Source organism: Haliotis rufescens, unplaced genomic scaffold (assembly GCF_023055435.1).
Source record: "Haliotis rufescens isolate VD_foot unplaced genomic scaffold, xgHalRufe1.0.p SCAF_9, whole genome shotgun sequence".
Classification (NCBI taxonomy): Eukaryota; Metazoa; Mollusca; class Gastropoda; order Lepetellida; family Haliotidae; genus Haliotis; species Haliotis rufescens.
Window position 1 is genome coordinate 39,642,261 of NW_025964383.1, and position 18,155 is coordinate 39,660,415.

The following is an 18,155-nucleotide window of genomic DNA, read 5'->3' on the forward strand; positions in this document are numbered from 1 at the left end:
CTTGTTCTTGAGACAATAAAGAAACACCTCCTTTATGTCAGACTGATCTTCAGGAAATTAGTTTTTGCTTCTTGGAAAGTTAGATTTAAGACTTCTAAGGAAGGTCATTTAACACAAATAGCTGTCTGACAAACTGTTGGTCAGCAATCTGGATGTTTTGCTGAGGTTATTGCCATTAATCATGAAAGATATTTTATGATGAGTCGTAATGAAATCCATCTGAATGCCCAGTGACTATTTTGGTAAAAGACAATACAAGTCGGTCAACCATCTTGTATGGACATGAGGGGGCACGGGTGGCCTAGTCATCTAAGGCGCCGCAATTCGCTGTGCAGAGTTGCATCCCTTGGGCACGCCAGAAACCTATGATTGTGGGTTCGAATCCTGGTTCGCCCCGATTATGTTTCTAGGTTTGTCAGCACCATACCCGTGCTCGTGGGTTTCACCGAAGTGGTAAACGTCTGAGACCTGCATCACTTTGGGCTTTCCTCCCACATTAAGCTGACACGCCGTGATATAACTGGAATACTGTTAAAAGCGGCGTTAAACTAAACTCACTCACTCACTTGTCAGTGGTATGACAGTGTCAGTTCTTGTCAAGTTGGACATTATTATGGTCTTGTCTTCTCACTCACTGTAGACATAGTGTTTTCATATGGCACCAACTGGTGCCGTTATAATTGACCAGTTCATATGTAGGTTGCCATACTGAACCCACTGGCTGACTACACAAACTTACCTCACTGAAATATTCATCCCATTCAGCTTGTAAAATCCTCGCTTGTGACACAAAATATGATCACAAAAAAATTTGATTATGATTCATGCTGTCTCTTAATGTTCTTGCAAAGAGGCACTGAACAAAATTCTTTAAGTGTTCTGGAACAATTGGACCATTGTCCATCCTAACCTCAGTCTGATATGACCGGGGGTTTCAAATCGTAATAATATACCTCTGATTGAAACAGCCAATGTAAAGAAAAAGTAGTCTATTAATAGAAAACTGTCGTTTACAGTCATGATCGGTGGACAGTTTGAAATAAACATAGTAGCACAGGAACTTTGCTGGTGCATAACAGTGCGTCATACTGTCTCAACTGGTATTTTAATATCCTATTGCTGCATGATAAGTCTAGTGCTTTTCATTATTTCTATTGTTTTCTTCTGTAGTAAATGTACTAACAGTGCTTCTTGGGTCTACACAGACTCCCTGGTTTCAGCATGGCAACCAGAGAAGTAGAAACTCTCTACTACCTGATCTCATTCTTGCTATAGTAATAATTTCAAGAATATGTTGGACGTTGATGTTCAACTCTATTGTATTTGCCAGATAGATATTAGGCATTATCTATGCTCAACTTGACTGTCCTTGCTAGATACATCTAGTCTGTTGTGAAAGAGGAATAACTTCATATATTTTTTGTCGTGTTGAATAAGATATGTATGTTTGTGTCTTGTTTATGTGGTCCTCTGTATGTGTTTTAATTATATTTAAAAAAAAAGAAAAAATACTTAACAAGCAAACACACCTAAAACAGCAGTATGTAGGACTAAAATATGGGCAATGTCCAAGCAAATAACAATTACACATAATAAATTGTCTGAAACAAAAGTAAGATAAAAACATTGCGACCTTGTTGACTCAAAGTCCATTTCAACTCAACATTTTTGAGACAATTTATTTTATTGGTCTTGAATCCTGCTCTAAAATTGTGTGACATTACAATTTGATATGTAATTTGAGACATATCTTGGTTCTGATAGAATCCATATTGGTACTTTGGACAAATATCCTCTTGTCTCAAAGTACAGATAACTTGCTGTATTTGTTATAATTCCCAGGACTTTGACTTGACAGGGTTTAGTTGTGTGTACACTGTTTCCAATGCTAGAGATGCATGGTTGTCTCATTATATAGTGTTGCCAAGAGACAGCATTTCCCATTGTGATAGTTTAACTGTAAATGTTAACCCCTTATGTTGTAGGACACATATGACAAGTCAGGTTCACCAACATACAAATATTTCCCCAAACTGAGAGACTGGATCTCCCACTTCCTGGGCACCAATGGCGACATGACGGCGTCCGAGGTGGGAAACAACCTGCTGGTGGAACAGGTGAGAATTCCTCTCTGTACATGTGAATGAACAGTCCCAACTCCTCTCTGTACATGTGAATGAACAGTCCCAACTCCTCTCTGTACATGTGAATGAACAGTCCCAACTCCTCTCTGTACATGTGAATGAACAGTCCCAACTCCTCTCTGTACATGTGAATGAACAGTCCCAACTCCTCTCTGTACATGTGAATGAACAGTCCCAACTCCTCTCTGTACATGTGAATGAACAGTCCCAACTCCTCTCTGTACATGTGAATGAACAGTCCCAACTCCTCTCTGTACATGTGAATGAACACAGTCCCAACTCCTCTCATAACAAACAATATCACAAATCTGATATATTTCAATGAATTTGTGGTGGAAAGGAAGGCTGCATTGTTTTTAGTTCTCTTGGCCAGAGAGGCAATATTTAAATTTTTAACTTTGATTTGACCTTTGCACATCGATGATACTGAAAGCTGAAATGTTTTATGGTCGTTAGCCATTTTGATATGTGTAGCTTTTAATGAGCTCAACACTTTCAGTGTTTAGCAATGTTTTAAATTTGGACCTTTAAGTACTTGACCTTTGCACATCGATGATACTGAAAGCTGAAATGTTTTATGGTCGTTAGCCATTTTGGTATGTGTAGCTTTTAACGAGCTCAACACTTTCAGTGTTTAGCAATATTTTACATTTGACCTTTAAGTACTTGACCTTTGCACTTAAATTCTCTCAGAATTATTTTGTAAACATCTCATCAGAAACCACTTAACCAATGAAGCTGAAACTTCACCTGCTTTTCCCACCATTGATGATGTAGCAGGGGGCACAGGTGTCCCAGTCGTCTAAGGCGCCGCGATTCGCTGTGCAGAGTTGCGTCCCTTGGGCACACCAGAAACCTATGATTGTGGGTTCGAATCCCGGTTCGCCCCGATTATGTTTCTAGGTTTGTCAGCACCATACCCATGCTCGTGGGTTTCACCGAAGTGGTAAATGTCTGAAACCTGCATCACTTTGGGCTTTCCTCCCACACACCGCGATATAACTGGAATACTGTTAAAAGCGGCGTTAAACCCAACTCACTCACTCACTCATGGATGATGTAGCTATTCATCGTGACTGATTTGTTCCAGGTGCTGTGTTTGGTGCACTTCCTGGTCAAGTACGGCTTCTACCACAAGTCAGTGGACATCGAGAAGCTCCTGGTGCCTCTCATGAGTCTGCTGGACGGACGCAACGACAAGCCGTACCCAAACATGAAAGGTGGGGCCCTGTTTCAGAAATAAACCACGAGTGGGAGTTGTTTATTGTACAATAAAACATGGGTGAATAAACCTTGAGGGGTGTAGTCGTTTATTTCTTATATGAGATATCAACATTTTTTACAGCCTCTTTTTCATGTTTAAGGATGTTGATCAAATGTACAAGCTTTACAAATATTTAACCAAATTTTTATAATGATGACTTCCTGAATAGAATCCGACCTCAGAAATATCTCACCAGTCCACTTTACGAACAGGTGCGTTAAGTTTGGAATTTCGCTCATATTCTCACAATCCTCACATCGATTATCTGTACCATTTCTCCTAATACCAAATGTCATATCTCCCCCACATTTGGATGCAATCGTTCGGCCATTGCGTTTATCTGTGTTGCCCAGTTACATCTATGGGGAATAACTCACTTGACACTTCCCTCTCAAAATAACTGTTGTCCATCATATGACCCTTTGTGTTGGTTTGGTTTGGTTTGTTGTTTAACGCCGCACTCAGCAATATTCCAGCTATATGACGGCGGTCTGTAAATAATCGAGTCTGGACCAGACAATCCAGTGATTAGTACCACGCAACTGGGATCGATGACATGCATCAACCAAGTCAGCGAGCCTGACCACCCGATCCCGTTAGTCGCCTTTTACGACAAGCATAGTCACCTTTTAGGGCAAGCATGGGAGACTTTGTGTCAGAACTGTGAAGATACTAACCTCTGTTGTTGTCTGGCCATTCATTGATAGATTTTTATCGTTCATAAAACTCTACTTGGCAGACAATTACGGGATATTGCATGTAATGGTTATATAGGCATATGTTAAAAGACTGTTGTTTGTTTTTAGGCAAAGAAGCAGACGAAGTTTTGAAGTATTTCAAGAAAATTGAACGATTCAAGAGAAGTCCAGAGACAAAGGCCATCGTTGATGCCAAAATACAGTAAGTTGCCTAGCAACAGTTGTAAGGCAGATTGCATCTTGCTACCAGTATGATGAGCCTGATCAGAATTTATCTTAAAAAACTAGCTATCTTCTCGAGGAGATATCGCTTGGCTGAGATCAAGCAATGTCTCATGGAATGAAGGGCCTTTTACAAATATTCTTTTGAATTAGGGTCATACAGGCAATAACAAGATGAATCCTTTGAAACAGGTGAAATTACTAGTTTCTAGTACGCAGTCACAGAGGTAAATCTCGAAGGATCTTAAAAGTGAATTTGGAACTTGGGAAAATGTTCTGCGCACACTTCGGCCAGCTTAAATGTATGAGTGTGGACATTTTTCACTCTTTGATCTTGAAGTATAAAGGGTTACTGATAGACAGTTAAAAATCACCAAAAAATTATATTTTTTCATAACTTCAAATGACTACAAAGTCGTTATTGGTGGTTTTGATTTATTTCAGTGATACTGTCAAATGCTGATTGAATTTGAAAGGAATGATTGAATATGAAGAAAATGATTGAATGGTGTTTGAAAAATGCCGAATCAGCACTATTGTCCTGATTGCAATAAAAACCATTTTCACTGGAACAAAACGTTTTTGATGGGGTACATGTAGTTTGAGCAAGCAGGTTATCTGTTGGACGAGACTCCTAGCGATGTTAAGAAATGAAGGGATACATTCGGTTATCTGTTGGACGACACTCCTAGCGATGTTAAGAAATGAATGGCTGATGTTTCAGAGCTCTGGAGGTGTTGAACCTGTTCTTCAACTTCATCTTCAACCTGAGAATGGAGGTACGTAGTTGTGTTCATCAATTGGCCGCAGTGCACGATGCAGGCAATCGTAAGTCTGTGCTCCGTGATTTCAAAACCCTGGACGACCCTCGTGAACTCGCATTGACCAAAGAATATGTCAGTTAACTTTGGTTGACCTATGTTAACACATGTTAAGTGAATAAGTCATGTTAAGTTGACCGGAGTTGACAATACCTAGTGAACCCCGGGGGTGCAGTACTCTCGGTACCAAGTTATGTCATTGTTAAAACTAAGTTTTGTTAATTGTGTCAATCATGAATAAAAGCATTTAATGAATATATTTCACAAGGCATTTATAGTATATATGTATCCTGATATGCGATTGTTGAGTGTGGTTCTCTATTTGGTGTCATATCAACCAGGTCGTATCCTCAGTTGACTCTCAGTTGACTCTAATGATCAGTCAACTCTCAGTTGACTCTCAGTTGACTCTCAGGTGACTCTCAGGTGACTCTCAGTTGACTCAAACTTTGATAATCAAAGACTGTGTTAAGTATAGGAGTTCTGACTTACATACCGTATTCGACGTAATAAGCGCCCAGGGCGTTCTAAAAATTAGAATACTATTTTGGTGAAAAAAAAGTTGAGTTGAAAGATAAATTTCGTGGTTTATGCTGACAGCCTGAAATGTTTATGTACGACAGATATATATTTCCCGAATTTAATTGCCCAAAATTAAGTGTGCATATAACGCACGAGTGCGTATTATACGTGAATAAAAAAGTCTTGTGTACATTAATCAATCGGAAGGGGTGCTAACTGGGATTGTTCACTAGCCAATATATTAGCAAATATCGCTGTGGGCGTTTATTAGAGCGAGACGCTTATTACGTCGAATACGGTAACTGATATTTGATCAAAGCAGTGTTAAATCCAACACTCACTCACTCACTCACTGAATGACACTTGTTTTCAGAAATTCATGAACATGTTCAAAGTGACTCACCATCAGGCAGTGCACCCGAACATGCCCCAGCCAGAGTTATGGCCCTTGTTGAATGAGACGTTTCAAATCGATGGCAATCACAGGTGAGTCATTGCTGTGTGGTACAGACGAAGGCAAATGTTGATGTCATGGACTAACCTGTTCCTTGTATGTTGTAGAAGCAAACTTTGTGCTATGACTGCCATAAGTCTATGTTAAGGTAGTATGGAAAATAGGGTAGTAGCCTGTAGGGCTGGGACGAGTCCACATTTACTACCCGGATATCCGACACCCTATACCCGGGCCCTACCCGGATACCCGCTATAGGTCTCAGAGATGGCTGCAAAGTGTCCGAATGGGAATTGTTTTACCGCAGCCCTGGCACAAACTATTTAGATACATGTATAAAACAGTTGATCATGCATACACTGCAGTTGATAGAGGCTTTATACTTACTCGAACATATAAAAGTCAGAACGAATGCTTGAGTGAGAAAGAAATGTGAACATTAGCTATACTTGTAGTGTAACCATTGAGTTTTATTGTTAATGTCACGTGACTAACCAGGGTCCTACTCAGGACCCACCCGACCGAGTATCTGAGTACCCGAGTTACCCGACACAGTCCTAGTAGCTGGCTTCTGAAAAATTCAATTTTAGATGTATGGAACAATTTGACCAGACACTGTAGGGACTTCCTGTGCTATATGTATTTCGATTGCGAAAATGTCATGTTGACATATAATAGGCATATATGACTTTATATGTCATACAAATATGACTTTTAATGAGTCAATTATGGAATTTATGATATATATATCCATTCTCTGGCAACTAGGGCGGTCGGGTAGCCTAGAGGTTAAAGCGTTTGCTCGTCACGCCGAAGACCCGGGTTCGATTCCCGACATGGGTACAATGTGTGAAGCTCATTTCTGGTGTCCCCCGCCGTGATATTGCTAAAAGCAGCGTAAAACCATACTCACTCACTCACTCTGGCAACTAAGGTTTGTTTTGAGGCGTCAATAGCAGTAATCTGACCATGGCTGCTGTAAATAACAGTGAGTTGTGTGATCTACAGATCACTTCACACACGATTTCGACAAAATTAATGTAAACAGTTTTAAATGGGATTTAATAAAATTAATAAAATATGTTACAAACATACGTCCAGATATACAATGAACATGTTTTATAACCAGATAGTTTAATAATGGGATTAATTTGGGCACTTCAGTTTGTATTCGGATTTGAAGTCACATGTACTAGTGAAATTGTGTATAGATCTTGGCCTATATCCTTTGAGGTAAGAAATTGTGATAAAAATGATAAGAATTGACTTTCACTTTGTATAACGTCGCAAGCTCCGATGTTCATACAGTTTGGCCCTCACTCTATGAAGGTTCATACTCAAAAAAAGTGAAAGTCAATTCTTAAATCAATGATCAGCGTAAATTGAAGATAAGATATGCATCTCACTGATGAGACCAGCCATTGTTGATTTGTGATGATGGAAATAATTTTCATTTTTCACAAATGTTAAAACTATTACTGAAATATTATTAATAGAATTTAAAACTGCTGATCATTGACTTTTATTATCATATCTGCGTTGTGTTTCAAACAGCACCATGCCAGTCAGGTAACGTATGAATATCTCGAGAGACGCACGCTGCCTGGTAGCTTCAGTTCCCATGATGCATTCACAGATCTTCCTTTTTGAAAATTTACTATTTTCTACAGCATTCTTTTTCAGACTGTCACCATTTTCTGTTATATGCTACTCAAAAGAAGTTAAGGATCACCCGATTCTTTCATAATGGTAAAGTTAATCTGTCATGACATGAGAGATTAACTATAGTAATATGAAAGAATCAGGTGATCCTTAACTTCTTTTGAGTAGTATATGTCATCTGTTAATTCTATTCTGTTATTCATGTATCGTGCAGTGAAGTTTTGTTCAAAACTTGCAGTTTGATGCCATCTTTATGTTTTTTCAGTCATACTATTATCAGTCATATTTTTTGCAAGACAATGCAGTTCGTTGATCTTTTTACAAACACTGGTTGTGAATGTCACTACATGGCCTTTCTGTTTCTTTATTTCTTAGCATGTGAATAATCTACTACAAACAATGTATTTGTTATTTACCCTTGCTACCGTAAACTAGACTATTACTGTATTTCTGCCCAGCCATTTAATTACATGAACACACAAGGCCATTTAGAAAGTGGTCAAATAAACAAATGTTATATAACACTTTCTCAGTAAAGTAAAGATATAATATTTGTTACATTTGCCCACTTTCTAAATGGCATTGTGTGTTAATAGCTTTCGGCCATGGGAGCCGTGCCAATTTACACTTGTCAGAGGGGTACTCAAAGTACGTGATCTAGACTACCAGTTGTCGGACTTTCATGTTTGGGGAAGCCTTGGTGGCTGACTTTGTGTGCTGGAGATTAGGCGCCTCACTCTGGCAGTGTGGGTTGGAATCCCGGATGGGACTCAACCCTAAAAAAAGTACTAGAATCTGTACTTAACAAAGAAAGTGTTATCCTAAGTATAACATTGGTTACATTTAATTATACTCACGGGAAATAAAATCCCAAATGTTTTCCTTGCCATACCCAGACTAAAGAAACATGCTCCTACAGCCAGCACAAATGGTGTATTAAGCAGTGTTTGGCTTTTTCCCATTTAAGACTTTAAAATGGTATCATTCCTGTCGCCTTTCACAAAAATTTTAAATAAAAAATATAGAAACTTTGAAATTTTATGTTTTTCTCAATCTAATGACAGTGTTTATTACATATATGAAAATGAAATATTTATTACATAATTGGAAAAGAAATATTTATATTTATTTTTATTTCGACCACTGATCCCAAATTAATAAACAAAAATTGTAAACAAACTTTAAAAGTACTACCATATACCATATTTGACGTAATAAGCGCCCCGCTCTAATAAGCACCCACGGCGGTAGTTGCATATATATTGGCTTGTGAACAATTCAAATTAGCACCCCTTCCGATTGATCAATGTATACAAGACTATACAATTAATCTTTCAACTTTTCACCAAAATAATATTCTTAAAAGAGCCCCCTATTTCTAATTTTGAGAGCGCCATGGGTGCTTATTACATCAAATACGGTATATGAAAATGAAATATTTATTATGTTAATGGAAAAGAAATATTTGTGTCACATTTATTTTCATTCAACCACTGATCCCAAATTTATAGAAAAAATCTGTAAACCAACTTTTAAAGTACTATAATTCTTTCTGTCTGGACTGGAATGCCAGTAGTTATCATAAAGAATTATGAATCTGTAAACCCTTGGTGTTGCAATACGCATTTCTCCTGTTTCCTGAATTGTTGAAACACTAAGGATGCAAATTAAGTCCTTCATTGTAATTAACTTGTGAACGTGTATCAGCGTCCAAGTGGTTTGTGAAGTGAGTCTTGGACAGGAAAATAGGGAATACTTATTGTGGCTCTTAGTTAAGAGTGTGTCTTTTCAGGACATTTTTAAATATATGTATTACCATACATATTTACATCATAAAGGACCAGCAAGGTGAGATTCTTTTTAAGACTGATACTGGAGAGAGTTATGTCTTGTATGTTTAAGGTGACTCTGTATGGGATGACTGGTGTCCCCCGCCGTGATATTGCTGGAATATTGCTAAAAGCGGCGTAAAACCATACTCACTCACTCACTGTATTGGATGAGTTCATCGAGAATATGTTGATATATTATTGCGGTCTTGAATCTTTTATCTGTATCTTTTTTCTTTTTTTTCAGTGTATCAAAATCGTCTCTGAAGAAGCTGAAAGAAATTTTTGATGAAACAGCTTTCTTCAAGAATTATGAAATGACAGAGATTTTATTGGTAAGATGGAAACATGTTTTCACCAGGGTTGATGGTAGCACAGTGGATCATGTCCTCACACAGTAGGTCTGTGTTTGAATCTGTATAGAGCCTGTTACTGGTGCTTGTTGGGTAATTGTTGGCATGGATCATACTATCATGTCCACAGTATTCTCAAATATACTAACATAGGGACCTGGGTACGGTCTAATATACTCAAATATACTAACACAAGGACCTGGGTACGGTCTAATATACTCAAATATACTAACACAAGGACCTAGGTACAGTCTAATATACTCTTATATACTAACACAAGGACCTGGGTACTGTCTAATATACTCAAATATACTAATACAAGGACCTGGGTACGGTCTAATATACTCAAATATACTAACACAAGGACCTGGGAGTAAGTGTTTACGCCGGTCTATCTGCAACTGTGTTTCGAGGGCATTTCCTAATTGAATCTGTGGTGATTCCGAGTTATAATAATAATAATAATAATAATAATAATGATGATGCCGATGATGATGATGATGTGTTCTGTGTTATAGTCCATCCGTTGAAGCATGTTTAAAGTGCTAAGACCTGGTTAGAATAGGTCCTAAACAGCATATGCTGGTCGTAAGAGGCGACTAAATGGATCAGGTGGTCAAGCACGGTGACCTCATAGGTTGTGCGTCACCATGTCCCGACGGCATCGATCAATGTTCTTAATGTCAATCACTGGATTCACTTGACCAGATTTGATTATTTACATGTCAGTGTCATATAGTTGAGTGCAGTATATCTTTGAGGTGTGGTGTTAAGCAACAATCAAACAATTAATGCCACTTACAGACTGCACTTCATGTTGTTTGCAGGACCTGTCTCACTACGAGTACGATGAGATTGTCAGGAAATCCATGCACCTCGTCAACCGGTACTTCTCAGCCCATCACAATCTGTTCAGTCGCGCTGTGCAGGCACAGGTAGGAACAACACTTCCCTGATGTCGTTTATTATCATATAATGGATATTGATGCAGTAAACCATTCAATAAATGTGATAACACGATCCGATAAATATGCAAATGAGTTCACAAAGCAGGAACTACATTAAACATACTCACATAATACAATTGCCATTTCTAACATATATTTGTGACAAATAATTTGCTTTTCATATTCCATTTAGGAGATAAAATAGGGTACCTGGGTTGACCTTGTAGCAGGGCGTGTAGTCATCCCACAGATGACATCTTACTTTGTCAGCTTGCTGACGGGAGTTAACCTGTTTGGTCATGTGGACAAGGCGTCCGACCTCTGATCAGAAGGTCCGTGGTTCAAATCCCATCACGGGACTCGGAATTTTTATGGCCGCAACAAAGGCACCCAACGTGGGTCTGAGCATGTTCATATTAAATTTGAGCCAAATAAGCCTCAGTACCCTACTATGCGGCCCGGGACGTGCCTTCTGTTGACGGGGGAGTATGTAGCAGGGCGTGGAGTCATCCCACAGATGACATCCTTACCTTGTCAGCTTGCGGGGTTAACCTCTTTGGTCATGTGGACAAGGCCCTGGTTTGCCCTGTTTATGTTTCTTAGTGTGTCAGCACCATGCCCATGTTTCTTTGTTTCCTCAAAGTGGTAAACGTCTGCGACCTGCATCACTTCGGGCTTTCCTGCCACATTAAGCTGACACGCCGCGATATAACTGGAATACTGTTCAAAAAGGCGTAAAACCAAACTCACTCACCATAATGTCGGTGGTACATTACATATGATATTGTGTGATGTGACCGTCGATGCAGGTGTTGATCACGGACAAGTCGGTGGACATCGTGAGACAGCTGGAGAAGTTGCTGCCCACGCTGCGCCGTCTCGCCACGGCCAAACTGTCCATGGAGCAGACGGAGGAACTGTCAGCTTACATCGACATCCTAACTGGGTAACAACATTCACTCTATTTTTATCTCAATAATGAAGGCCACTCCATTATTGATCTCCATTAGAGAAGGCCCTTCTGTTATTTATCTCAAAAAGGCCCCTCTATTAATTATCTCAAAAAGGCCCCTCTATTATTTATCTAAAAAGCCTCTGTTATTGATCTCAACAACGCCTCTCTGAACACCAAAATGTCAGTTTTTCTTTCATTATCCACCTAATGACCAAGAGTAAGAGAAAATCTGTAAATTGAGTGGTAATATATGAGGAGAATTAACTTATAAGTACACAATACAAGGACTAACTATATAATACAATGCCTGTGTGAGTGTGTGTGCATGTGTCTCTCATGTGTGTCTGACTTGTGTCTCATGTGTCTGACTTGTGTCTCCTGTGTCTGACTTGTGTCTCATGTGTCTGACTTGTGTCTCTCATGTGTGTCTGACTTGTATCTCATGTGTCTCATGTGTGTCTCGTGTGTCTGACTTGTGTCTCATGTGTCTGACTTGTGTCTCCTGTGTCTGACTTGTGTCTCATGTCTCTGACTTGTGTCTGACTTGTTTCATGTGTGTCTCATGTGTCTGACTTGTGTCTCATGTGTGTCCCATGTGTGTCTCATGTGTCTGAATTGTGTCTGACTTATGTCTCATGTGTCTCATGTATGTCCCACTTGTGTCTCATGTGTCTGACTTGTGTCTGATGTGTCTAATGTGTCTGACTTGTGTCTCATGTGTGTCTCATGTGTCTGCTTTGTGTGTGCAGTATGTGCCACCTGGACGGCGAGACAGAGGAGAATCACATGATGAACCAGAACGTCCTCTACAACCACGGTCAGTAGCCTCACTCAGTCATACAGCATGGTCTAGGAACTAGAGACATCATTGTTGAGGGTTTTAAGTGAAACAAACAGACCTTGACATGTGTGCCCACAGCATTGAACTGTTCATATGTCTTTCTATATCACAACTTAGCTTCAATTCTGAACACTTTCTCATGGTTTATTTTTGAAACTAAAAACAATCATTGTCACAGTTTGAAAAACAAATGTTTTGGTCTCATTTGAAGTGTTTAAGTAACAACCTTTTTATTTGAATGTATTATTGTTTGTTATTTTCAAAGTGTAATAAATCTTGTGATCTCTTGCAGGAGTGCTGGAAGATTGTCTTACTATTCTGTCCCAGGAGATTGACGTCAAACTGCTGGTAATTTAACACTAACTGAGCACACGCCTGAGACCTTGTTGTCGGTGTATTGTAAATCAGGAAATTAATGCGTCTCCAAAAGAATGCGATCACTGGTCCCTAGCAAAAAATGTGAAATGAATGCGACACCCCCCTCCTTTTACAGGAGGTTTACAGGAGAATCCTCACCTTAATCCAACCTTACATTAATCTAATCACACACCAAATAGCACCGTCTATTAGCACTGAGTAGGGTACTTCCGCTAAAACATTACATGCGCGCTGGTTCGTGTTGTCCTTTGACGCAGTCGCAAAGAACAAAGACACCGTGTTGCGTGAGTGGCGTCTGTCTGGACTTGCAGGTGTGATCAGTGATGACATAAGTCAGTAGAACTCTTGTCTTGACCCCAGCAGTGACAATTCACAGGATGTAATTAGTGTTGGAATGACATTGTTTATATACTTGTTACAAGTGCTGCTTAATAAACAGTGATGTGGAATACATAGTTGTTTGTTTTCAGCGTATTTCTAAGTTGGTATTTCTGCTATCCAAAAGATAGTTAATACAAGTGCGATATTTAATAATGTGAACAAAGACCACTTGCATTTTTCGCATTTAATTCACACTCGCATTAATTTCAAGATTTACAGTATATGGCACTAGGGGATTCTGTGATAGACTACACACATTTCCTTCACAATGTCTGTTTGGAACAATATACCTAACAAAGGGTCATAACTCTGCACCAATCAATTTGTTAACCTGGAAAAAATGCATGTCAAACTTAAAGTTTAGGATATAAGTTCATCTTGTGTGGTATTTGAGTCCTATTACATTCCGCCCTGTCGGAGTCAGGGAAAAAATAGGACTCTTGTGTCAAGCATGCAGTGGTTTCTTGTAAGAGGTCGCTCATCAGGTTCAGGTGGTCAGGCTAAGTGACCAGGGCCTCTGTTCCTCAAAGCGATCTTAGCGCTAAGATCATCGTAAGCCTATGTTAAAGTATGGTACTTACAATCACCTTAGCGCTAAGATGGGGCCCTGGTCATTTGTGTGTGGTCGTACCCTGACAGCATGGGATGTAGCTCAGGACATCAACCTGCTGCTGTGATATCGATGGAATAGTGTGGACTGACAACAATCACTCACTCACTCACTCCTTCATTTTCCATGTTCCATGTTTCACATCATTCCATCATCTCAATCCGTGCTTTACAGGAACAGTATGGCGGATTGAGGCTGGTCTTCAAGAAGACGTTCACGCTCCTCAAGTTCATGGCTCGCAACAACAAGCAGGTTCAAGGTCGGTTGTTTGACCGTCTGGAGATGTTGTTGTCGAAGGAAGGTGCCCCGGCCGAACTCGCGGATTGCATCACGGAGGTGAGTAGGAGATGGCTCATTAGACCTCATCATAATAGCGCTTTCAGCATGCCCCTGTGTGGTGTCGAAATATGAGCAGTACACCTATGTATACAATGTAGAGTATAGTTCACAATGTACATGATTCACTAGATTGTCTGGATTATATACAGGCCAAGGTCATATACATGGAATATTGAGTTCCCACCTCATTACGATCAGATCCTTACTCCGATGCAATACTTCCCTCTGAACAACTTGCCAGGAGATGACGTCAGCAATTCAGCGTTTGGAGAAACATATCTGATCTGATCTGATCACAAAACTGAATGTAAACAGGCTGTTCCGAATGGATAATAATAATGGCTGTACTATTTTGTGGATATTTTGCAGCCTGTTGTTTCTGAGCACCATATTTGTCCAGACCGAGACCATGCAAGCTGCATCACTTCAGGTTTTCCTCCCACGTCATGGCGGCATGCCATCATATCATTGAGATACTGTTGAAGCAGCTCTACTCACTCACTCACTCACTCACTCACTCGCTTCATGTCTTTTCTCCCCAGGTGTTTACAGGTAACTCGAACACCTGTATGAAAATCTTCAGTCATCAGGTGCAGAAAGTCATGAGTCTTGTCGCCAGGCACCGATCTAGTGTGCCACAGTTCCTCGATCTCCTCAATGCCATTGTCAAGGTCGAGGAGCTTGACCTTCCTCTCAAACGGAACCAGAGTTACGTGATGACTTACTTCATGCAGCACAGATCTGACATTGCCACCGTCATCGACCAGTCAGAGGCTGAGAGGTAAGAGTTGTCTACCTTGACCATTTACTTATTTGAATAACTAGAGTGTTTCTAAGTTTAGTATAATTTGTTTATACATGGAGAGTGTTACCCGTGTGTATCTTACTATTGTAAATATCATACAATAGGAATAAATATTGTATTATGCTGGCCTTTTTTATTTCTAATGTATGGGAGGGGAATGATGCAGTAATCTAAGCCATAATTTGCTTTCACTAAAATATGTTTAGAAACTATGTAAGAAAACAATGCCTGACCTATTTGTCAAATAGTGCAGGAAACATCTTTCTTATCTTTTGGGGAATATTAGGCAATTATATTTTGAGCATTTAGAGATTCATTAATGTATAGATAATACTGTGCAAGCAGAGTCACCTAGTTCCTGCTAGGTGACTCTGCTTGCATATTTATCAGATTGGTGTTCAATGTCATTTTTGTTTGTTTGTTTGTTTGTTTGTTGTTTAACGCCACACTCAGCAATAGTCAAGCTATATGATGGCTGTCTGTAAATAATCAAGTCTGGACCAGACAATCCAGTAATTTGCATCATGAGTATCGATGTTACAATTGGGATACGATGACATGCATCAACCAAGTCAGCGAGCCTGACCACCTGATCCTGTAAGTGGCCTCTTAGGCCAAGCATAGTTGCCTTTTACGGCAAACAACGGTTGCTGAAGACCTGTTCCACCCCGGATCTCCACGGCTGTGGTCCACATCAGTAACACAACCCTTTGTCTTTGTCTAAGTTCTTTTACTTACTCAAACATATCGGATTGTGTTCATGTTAGCTCCTTTCCCCAAAGCGATCTTAGTGCTGCGATTGTTGTTGGTTGTATGTTTAAGTATGGGTCAGTTCTGATCGTCTTGGTTCTGCGATTGTTGTTAGTTGTATGTTAAGTATGGGTCAGTTCTGATCGTCTTGGTTCTGCGATTGTTGTTAGTTGTATGTTTAAGTATGGGTCAGTTCTGATCGTCTTGGTTCTGCGATTGTTGTTAGTTGTATGTTTAAGTATGGGTCAGTTCTGATCGTCTTGGTTCTGCAATTGTTGTTAGTTGTATGTTTAAGTATAAGAGCGCTGATTGTCTCAGTGCTGCGATTGTTGTTAGTTGTATGTTTTAGTATGGGAGTTCTGATCATCTTAGCTCTGCAATTGTTGTAAGTTGTGTGTTTAAGTGAAGGAGATCTGAAAGATTTGAGAGTTGAAATATTAGAAGTATAAAATCATAATTTATTTATAATTATTTGTCATTTTGTTCCAGAGAAAAGATCCTGGTGTCATCTGGTTCACAGGAACTGAACTACCTGATCGCCATGGTGGACCTACTGGCAACCTGTGCGGAGGTGAGATGTAGTTTTCTCTTGTTTTTCACAACATATTTTTTCAGGACGTCCGCCATGCCAAGCAAACAGTTTGTCTGGGGGGTAACACCTAAAGACAAAGTACTTTTTCCTGAATTTTTTCCCCAATAATATCCCAGCCCCACCCAGAATATCAAATGCCACTGATTTATCCATGGTCAAACTTTATTAAATTGATGTTAATTTATCAACTCACCTGAATGAAGGCAGACATATGAAACATGTCATTTGTGACAATTTCCGGTTGTATTTTTATGAAATTTGATATCTAGGAAAACTGTGATATGCCTAGTACTCATTTTAGATTTGGGGGATCAGTAAAGGTCACCAGCGATTTTGCCTTTCAAAAGAAGTGATAAACATGATTGTGGGGTCAGGGTTTGGGACTTGCGTATCATTGTGTTCTGATGGCTTTACTCTTCGACTTCTTCTTCCTCCAGGGCGAGAACCGCTTCATTGAGTCCATCTGTCAGACCATCTTCAAGATCCCGGACCTATTGAAGGTGCTCAACAACGACATGATCAACAACAACCTCAAGAGGCCGTTCCTCCGCTTCCTCTTGTGGGTGTACATGAACACAGCCAGCGGCATGATAGAGAGCGGGGCAGGGGACTTGCCCCACGACAGGTCAGTGGCTAGAGAGCGGGGCCGGGGACTTGCCCCACGACAGGTCAGTGGCTAGAGAGCGGGGCGGGGGACTTGCCCCACGACAGGTCAGTTGATAGAGAGCGGGCCGGGGACTTGCCCCATGACAGGTTAGTTGATAGAGAGCAGGGCCGGGGACTTGCCCCACGACAGGTCAGTTAATAGAGAGTGGGGCGGGGGACTTGCCCCACGACAGGTCAGTTGATAGAGAGCGGGCGGGGGACTTGCCCCACGACAGGTCAGTTGATAGAGAGCGGGGCGGGGGACTTGCCCCACGACAGGTCAGTTGATAGAGAGCGGGGCGGGGGACTTGCCCCACGACAGGTCAGTTGATAGAGAGCGGGGCGGGGGACTTGCCCCACGACAGGTCAGTTGATAGAGAGCGGGGCCGGGGACTTGCCCCACGACAGGTCAGTTAATAGAGAGTGGGGCGGGGGACATGCCCACGAACGGTGAGTAGATAGAGAGCGGGGCGGGGGACTTGCCCCATGACAGGTCAGTTGATAGAGAGCGGGTGTGCTAGGGTAGGGCTGAGTGTGGCAAGGCAGATTTGGGTGTGGCAGGGCAGGGTGTGGCAAGGCAGATTTGGGCGTAGCAGGGCGTGGCAGGGTGTGGCAAGGCAGATTTGGGTGTGGCAGGGTGTGGCAAGGCAGATTTGGGTGTGGCATGGCATGGCAGGGTGTGGCAAGGCAGATTTGGGTGTGGCAAGGCTGATTTGGGTGTGGCAGGGTGGCAAGGAAGATTTGGCTGTGGCAGGGTGTGGCAAGGCTGATTTGGGTGTGGCAGAGCAGGATGGGCAGGGCAGGGCAGGGTTTGTTGTGGTGATAGTTGGGTTGCTAATGCCTAGTTCACAGTTTTGATGCTTGGTTTAACAGCATACCAATGCTCTTGTGCTTCAATGTCTGAGACCTGCATCACTTTGGGATTTCTTCCAGACTCAACTATTTA

General features: G+C 40.8%; 1 protein-coding gene across 1 annotated transcript in view; it reads left to right on the forward strand.

The window, feature by feature from the left end:
- LOC124139572 (inositol 1,4,5-trisphosphate receptor type 3-like) overlaps positions 1-18,155 on the forward strand; it is a 186,154-nt gene that overhangs the window by 104,902 nt on the left and 63,097 nt on the right. Inside the window, exons 31-44 of the mRNA XM_048390658.1 lie at positions 1,986-2,117; positions 3,235-3,364; positions 4,215-4,308; positions 5,053-5,107; positions 6,045-6,157; positions 9,861-9,948; positions 10,794-10,901; positions 11,723-11,859; positions 12,618-12,685; positions 13,002-13,057; positions 14,253-14,414; positions 14,960-15,198; positions 16,462-16,543; positions 17,002-17,189. Of these exons, the coding sequence (XP_048246615.1) occupies positions 1,986-2,117; positions 3,235-3,364; positions 4,215-4,308; positions 5,053-5,107; positions 6,045-6,157; positions 9,861-9,948; positions 10,794-10,901; positions 11,723-11,859; positions 12,618-12,685; positions 13,002-13,057; positions 14,253-14,414; positions 14,960-15,198; positions 16,462-16,543; positions 17,002-17,189 (1,652 nt within the window). The remainder of the gene's footprint in view (positions 1-1,985; positions 2,118-3,234; positions 3,365-4,214; positions 4,309-5,052; positions 5,108-6,044; positions 6,158-9,860; positions 9,949-10,793; positions 10,902-11,722; positions 11,860-12,617; positions 12,686-13,001; positions 13,058-14,252; positions 14,415-14,959; positions 15,199-16,461; positions 16,544-17,001; positions 17,190-18,155) is intronic.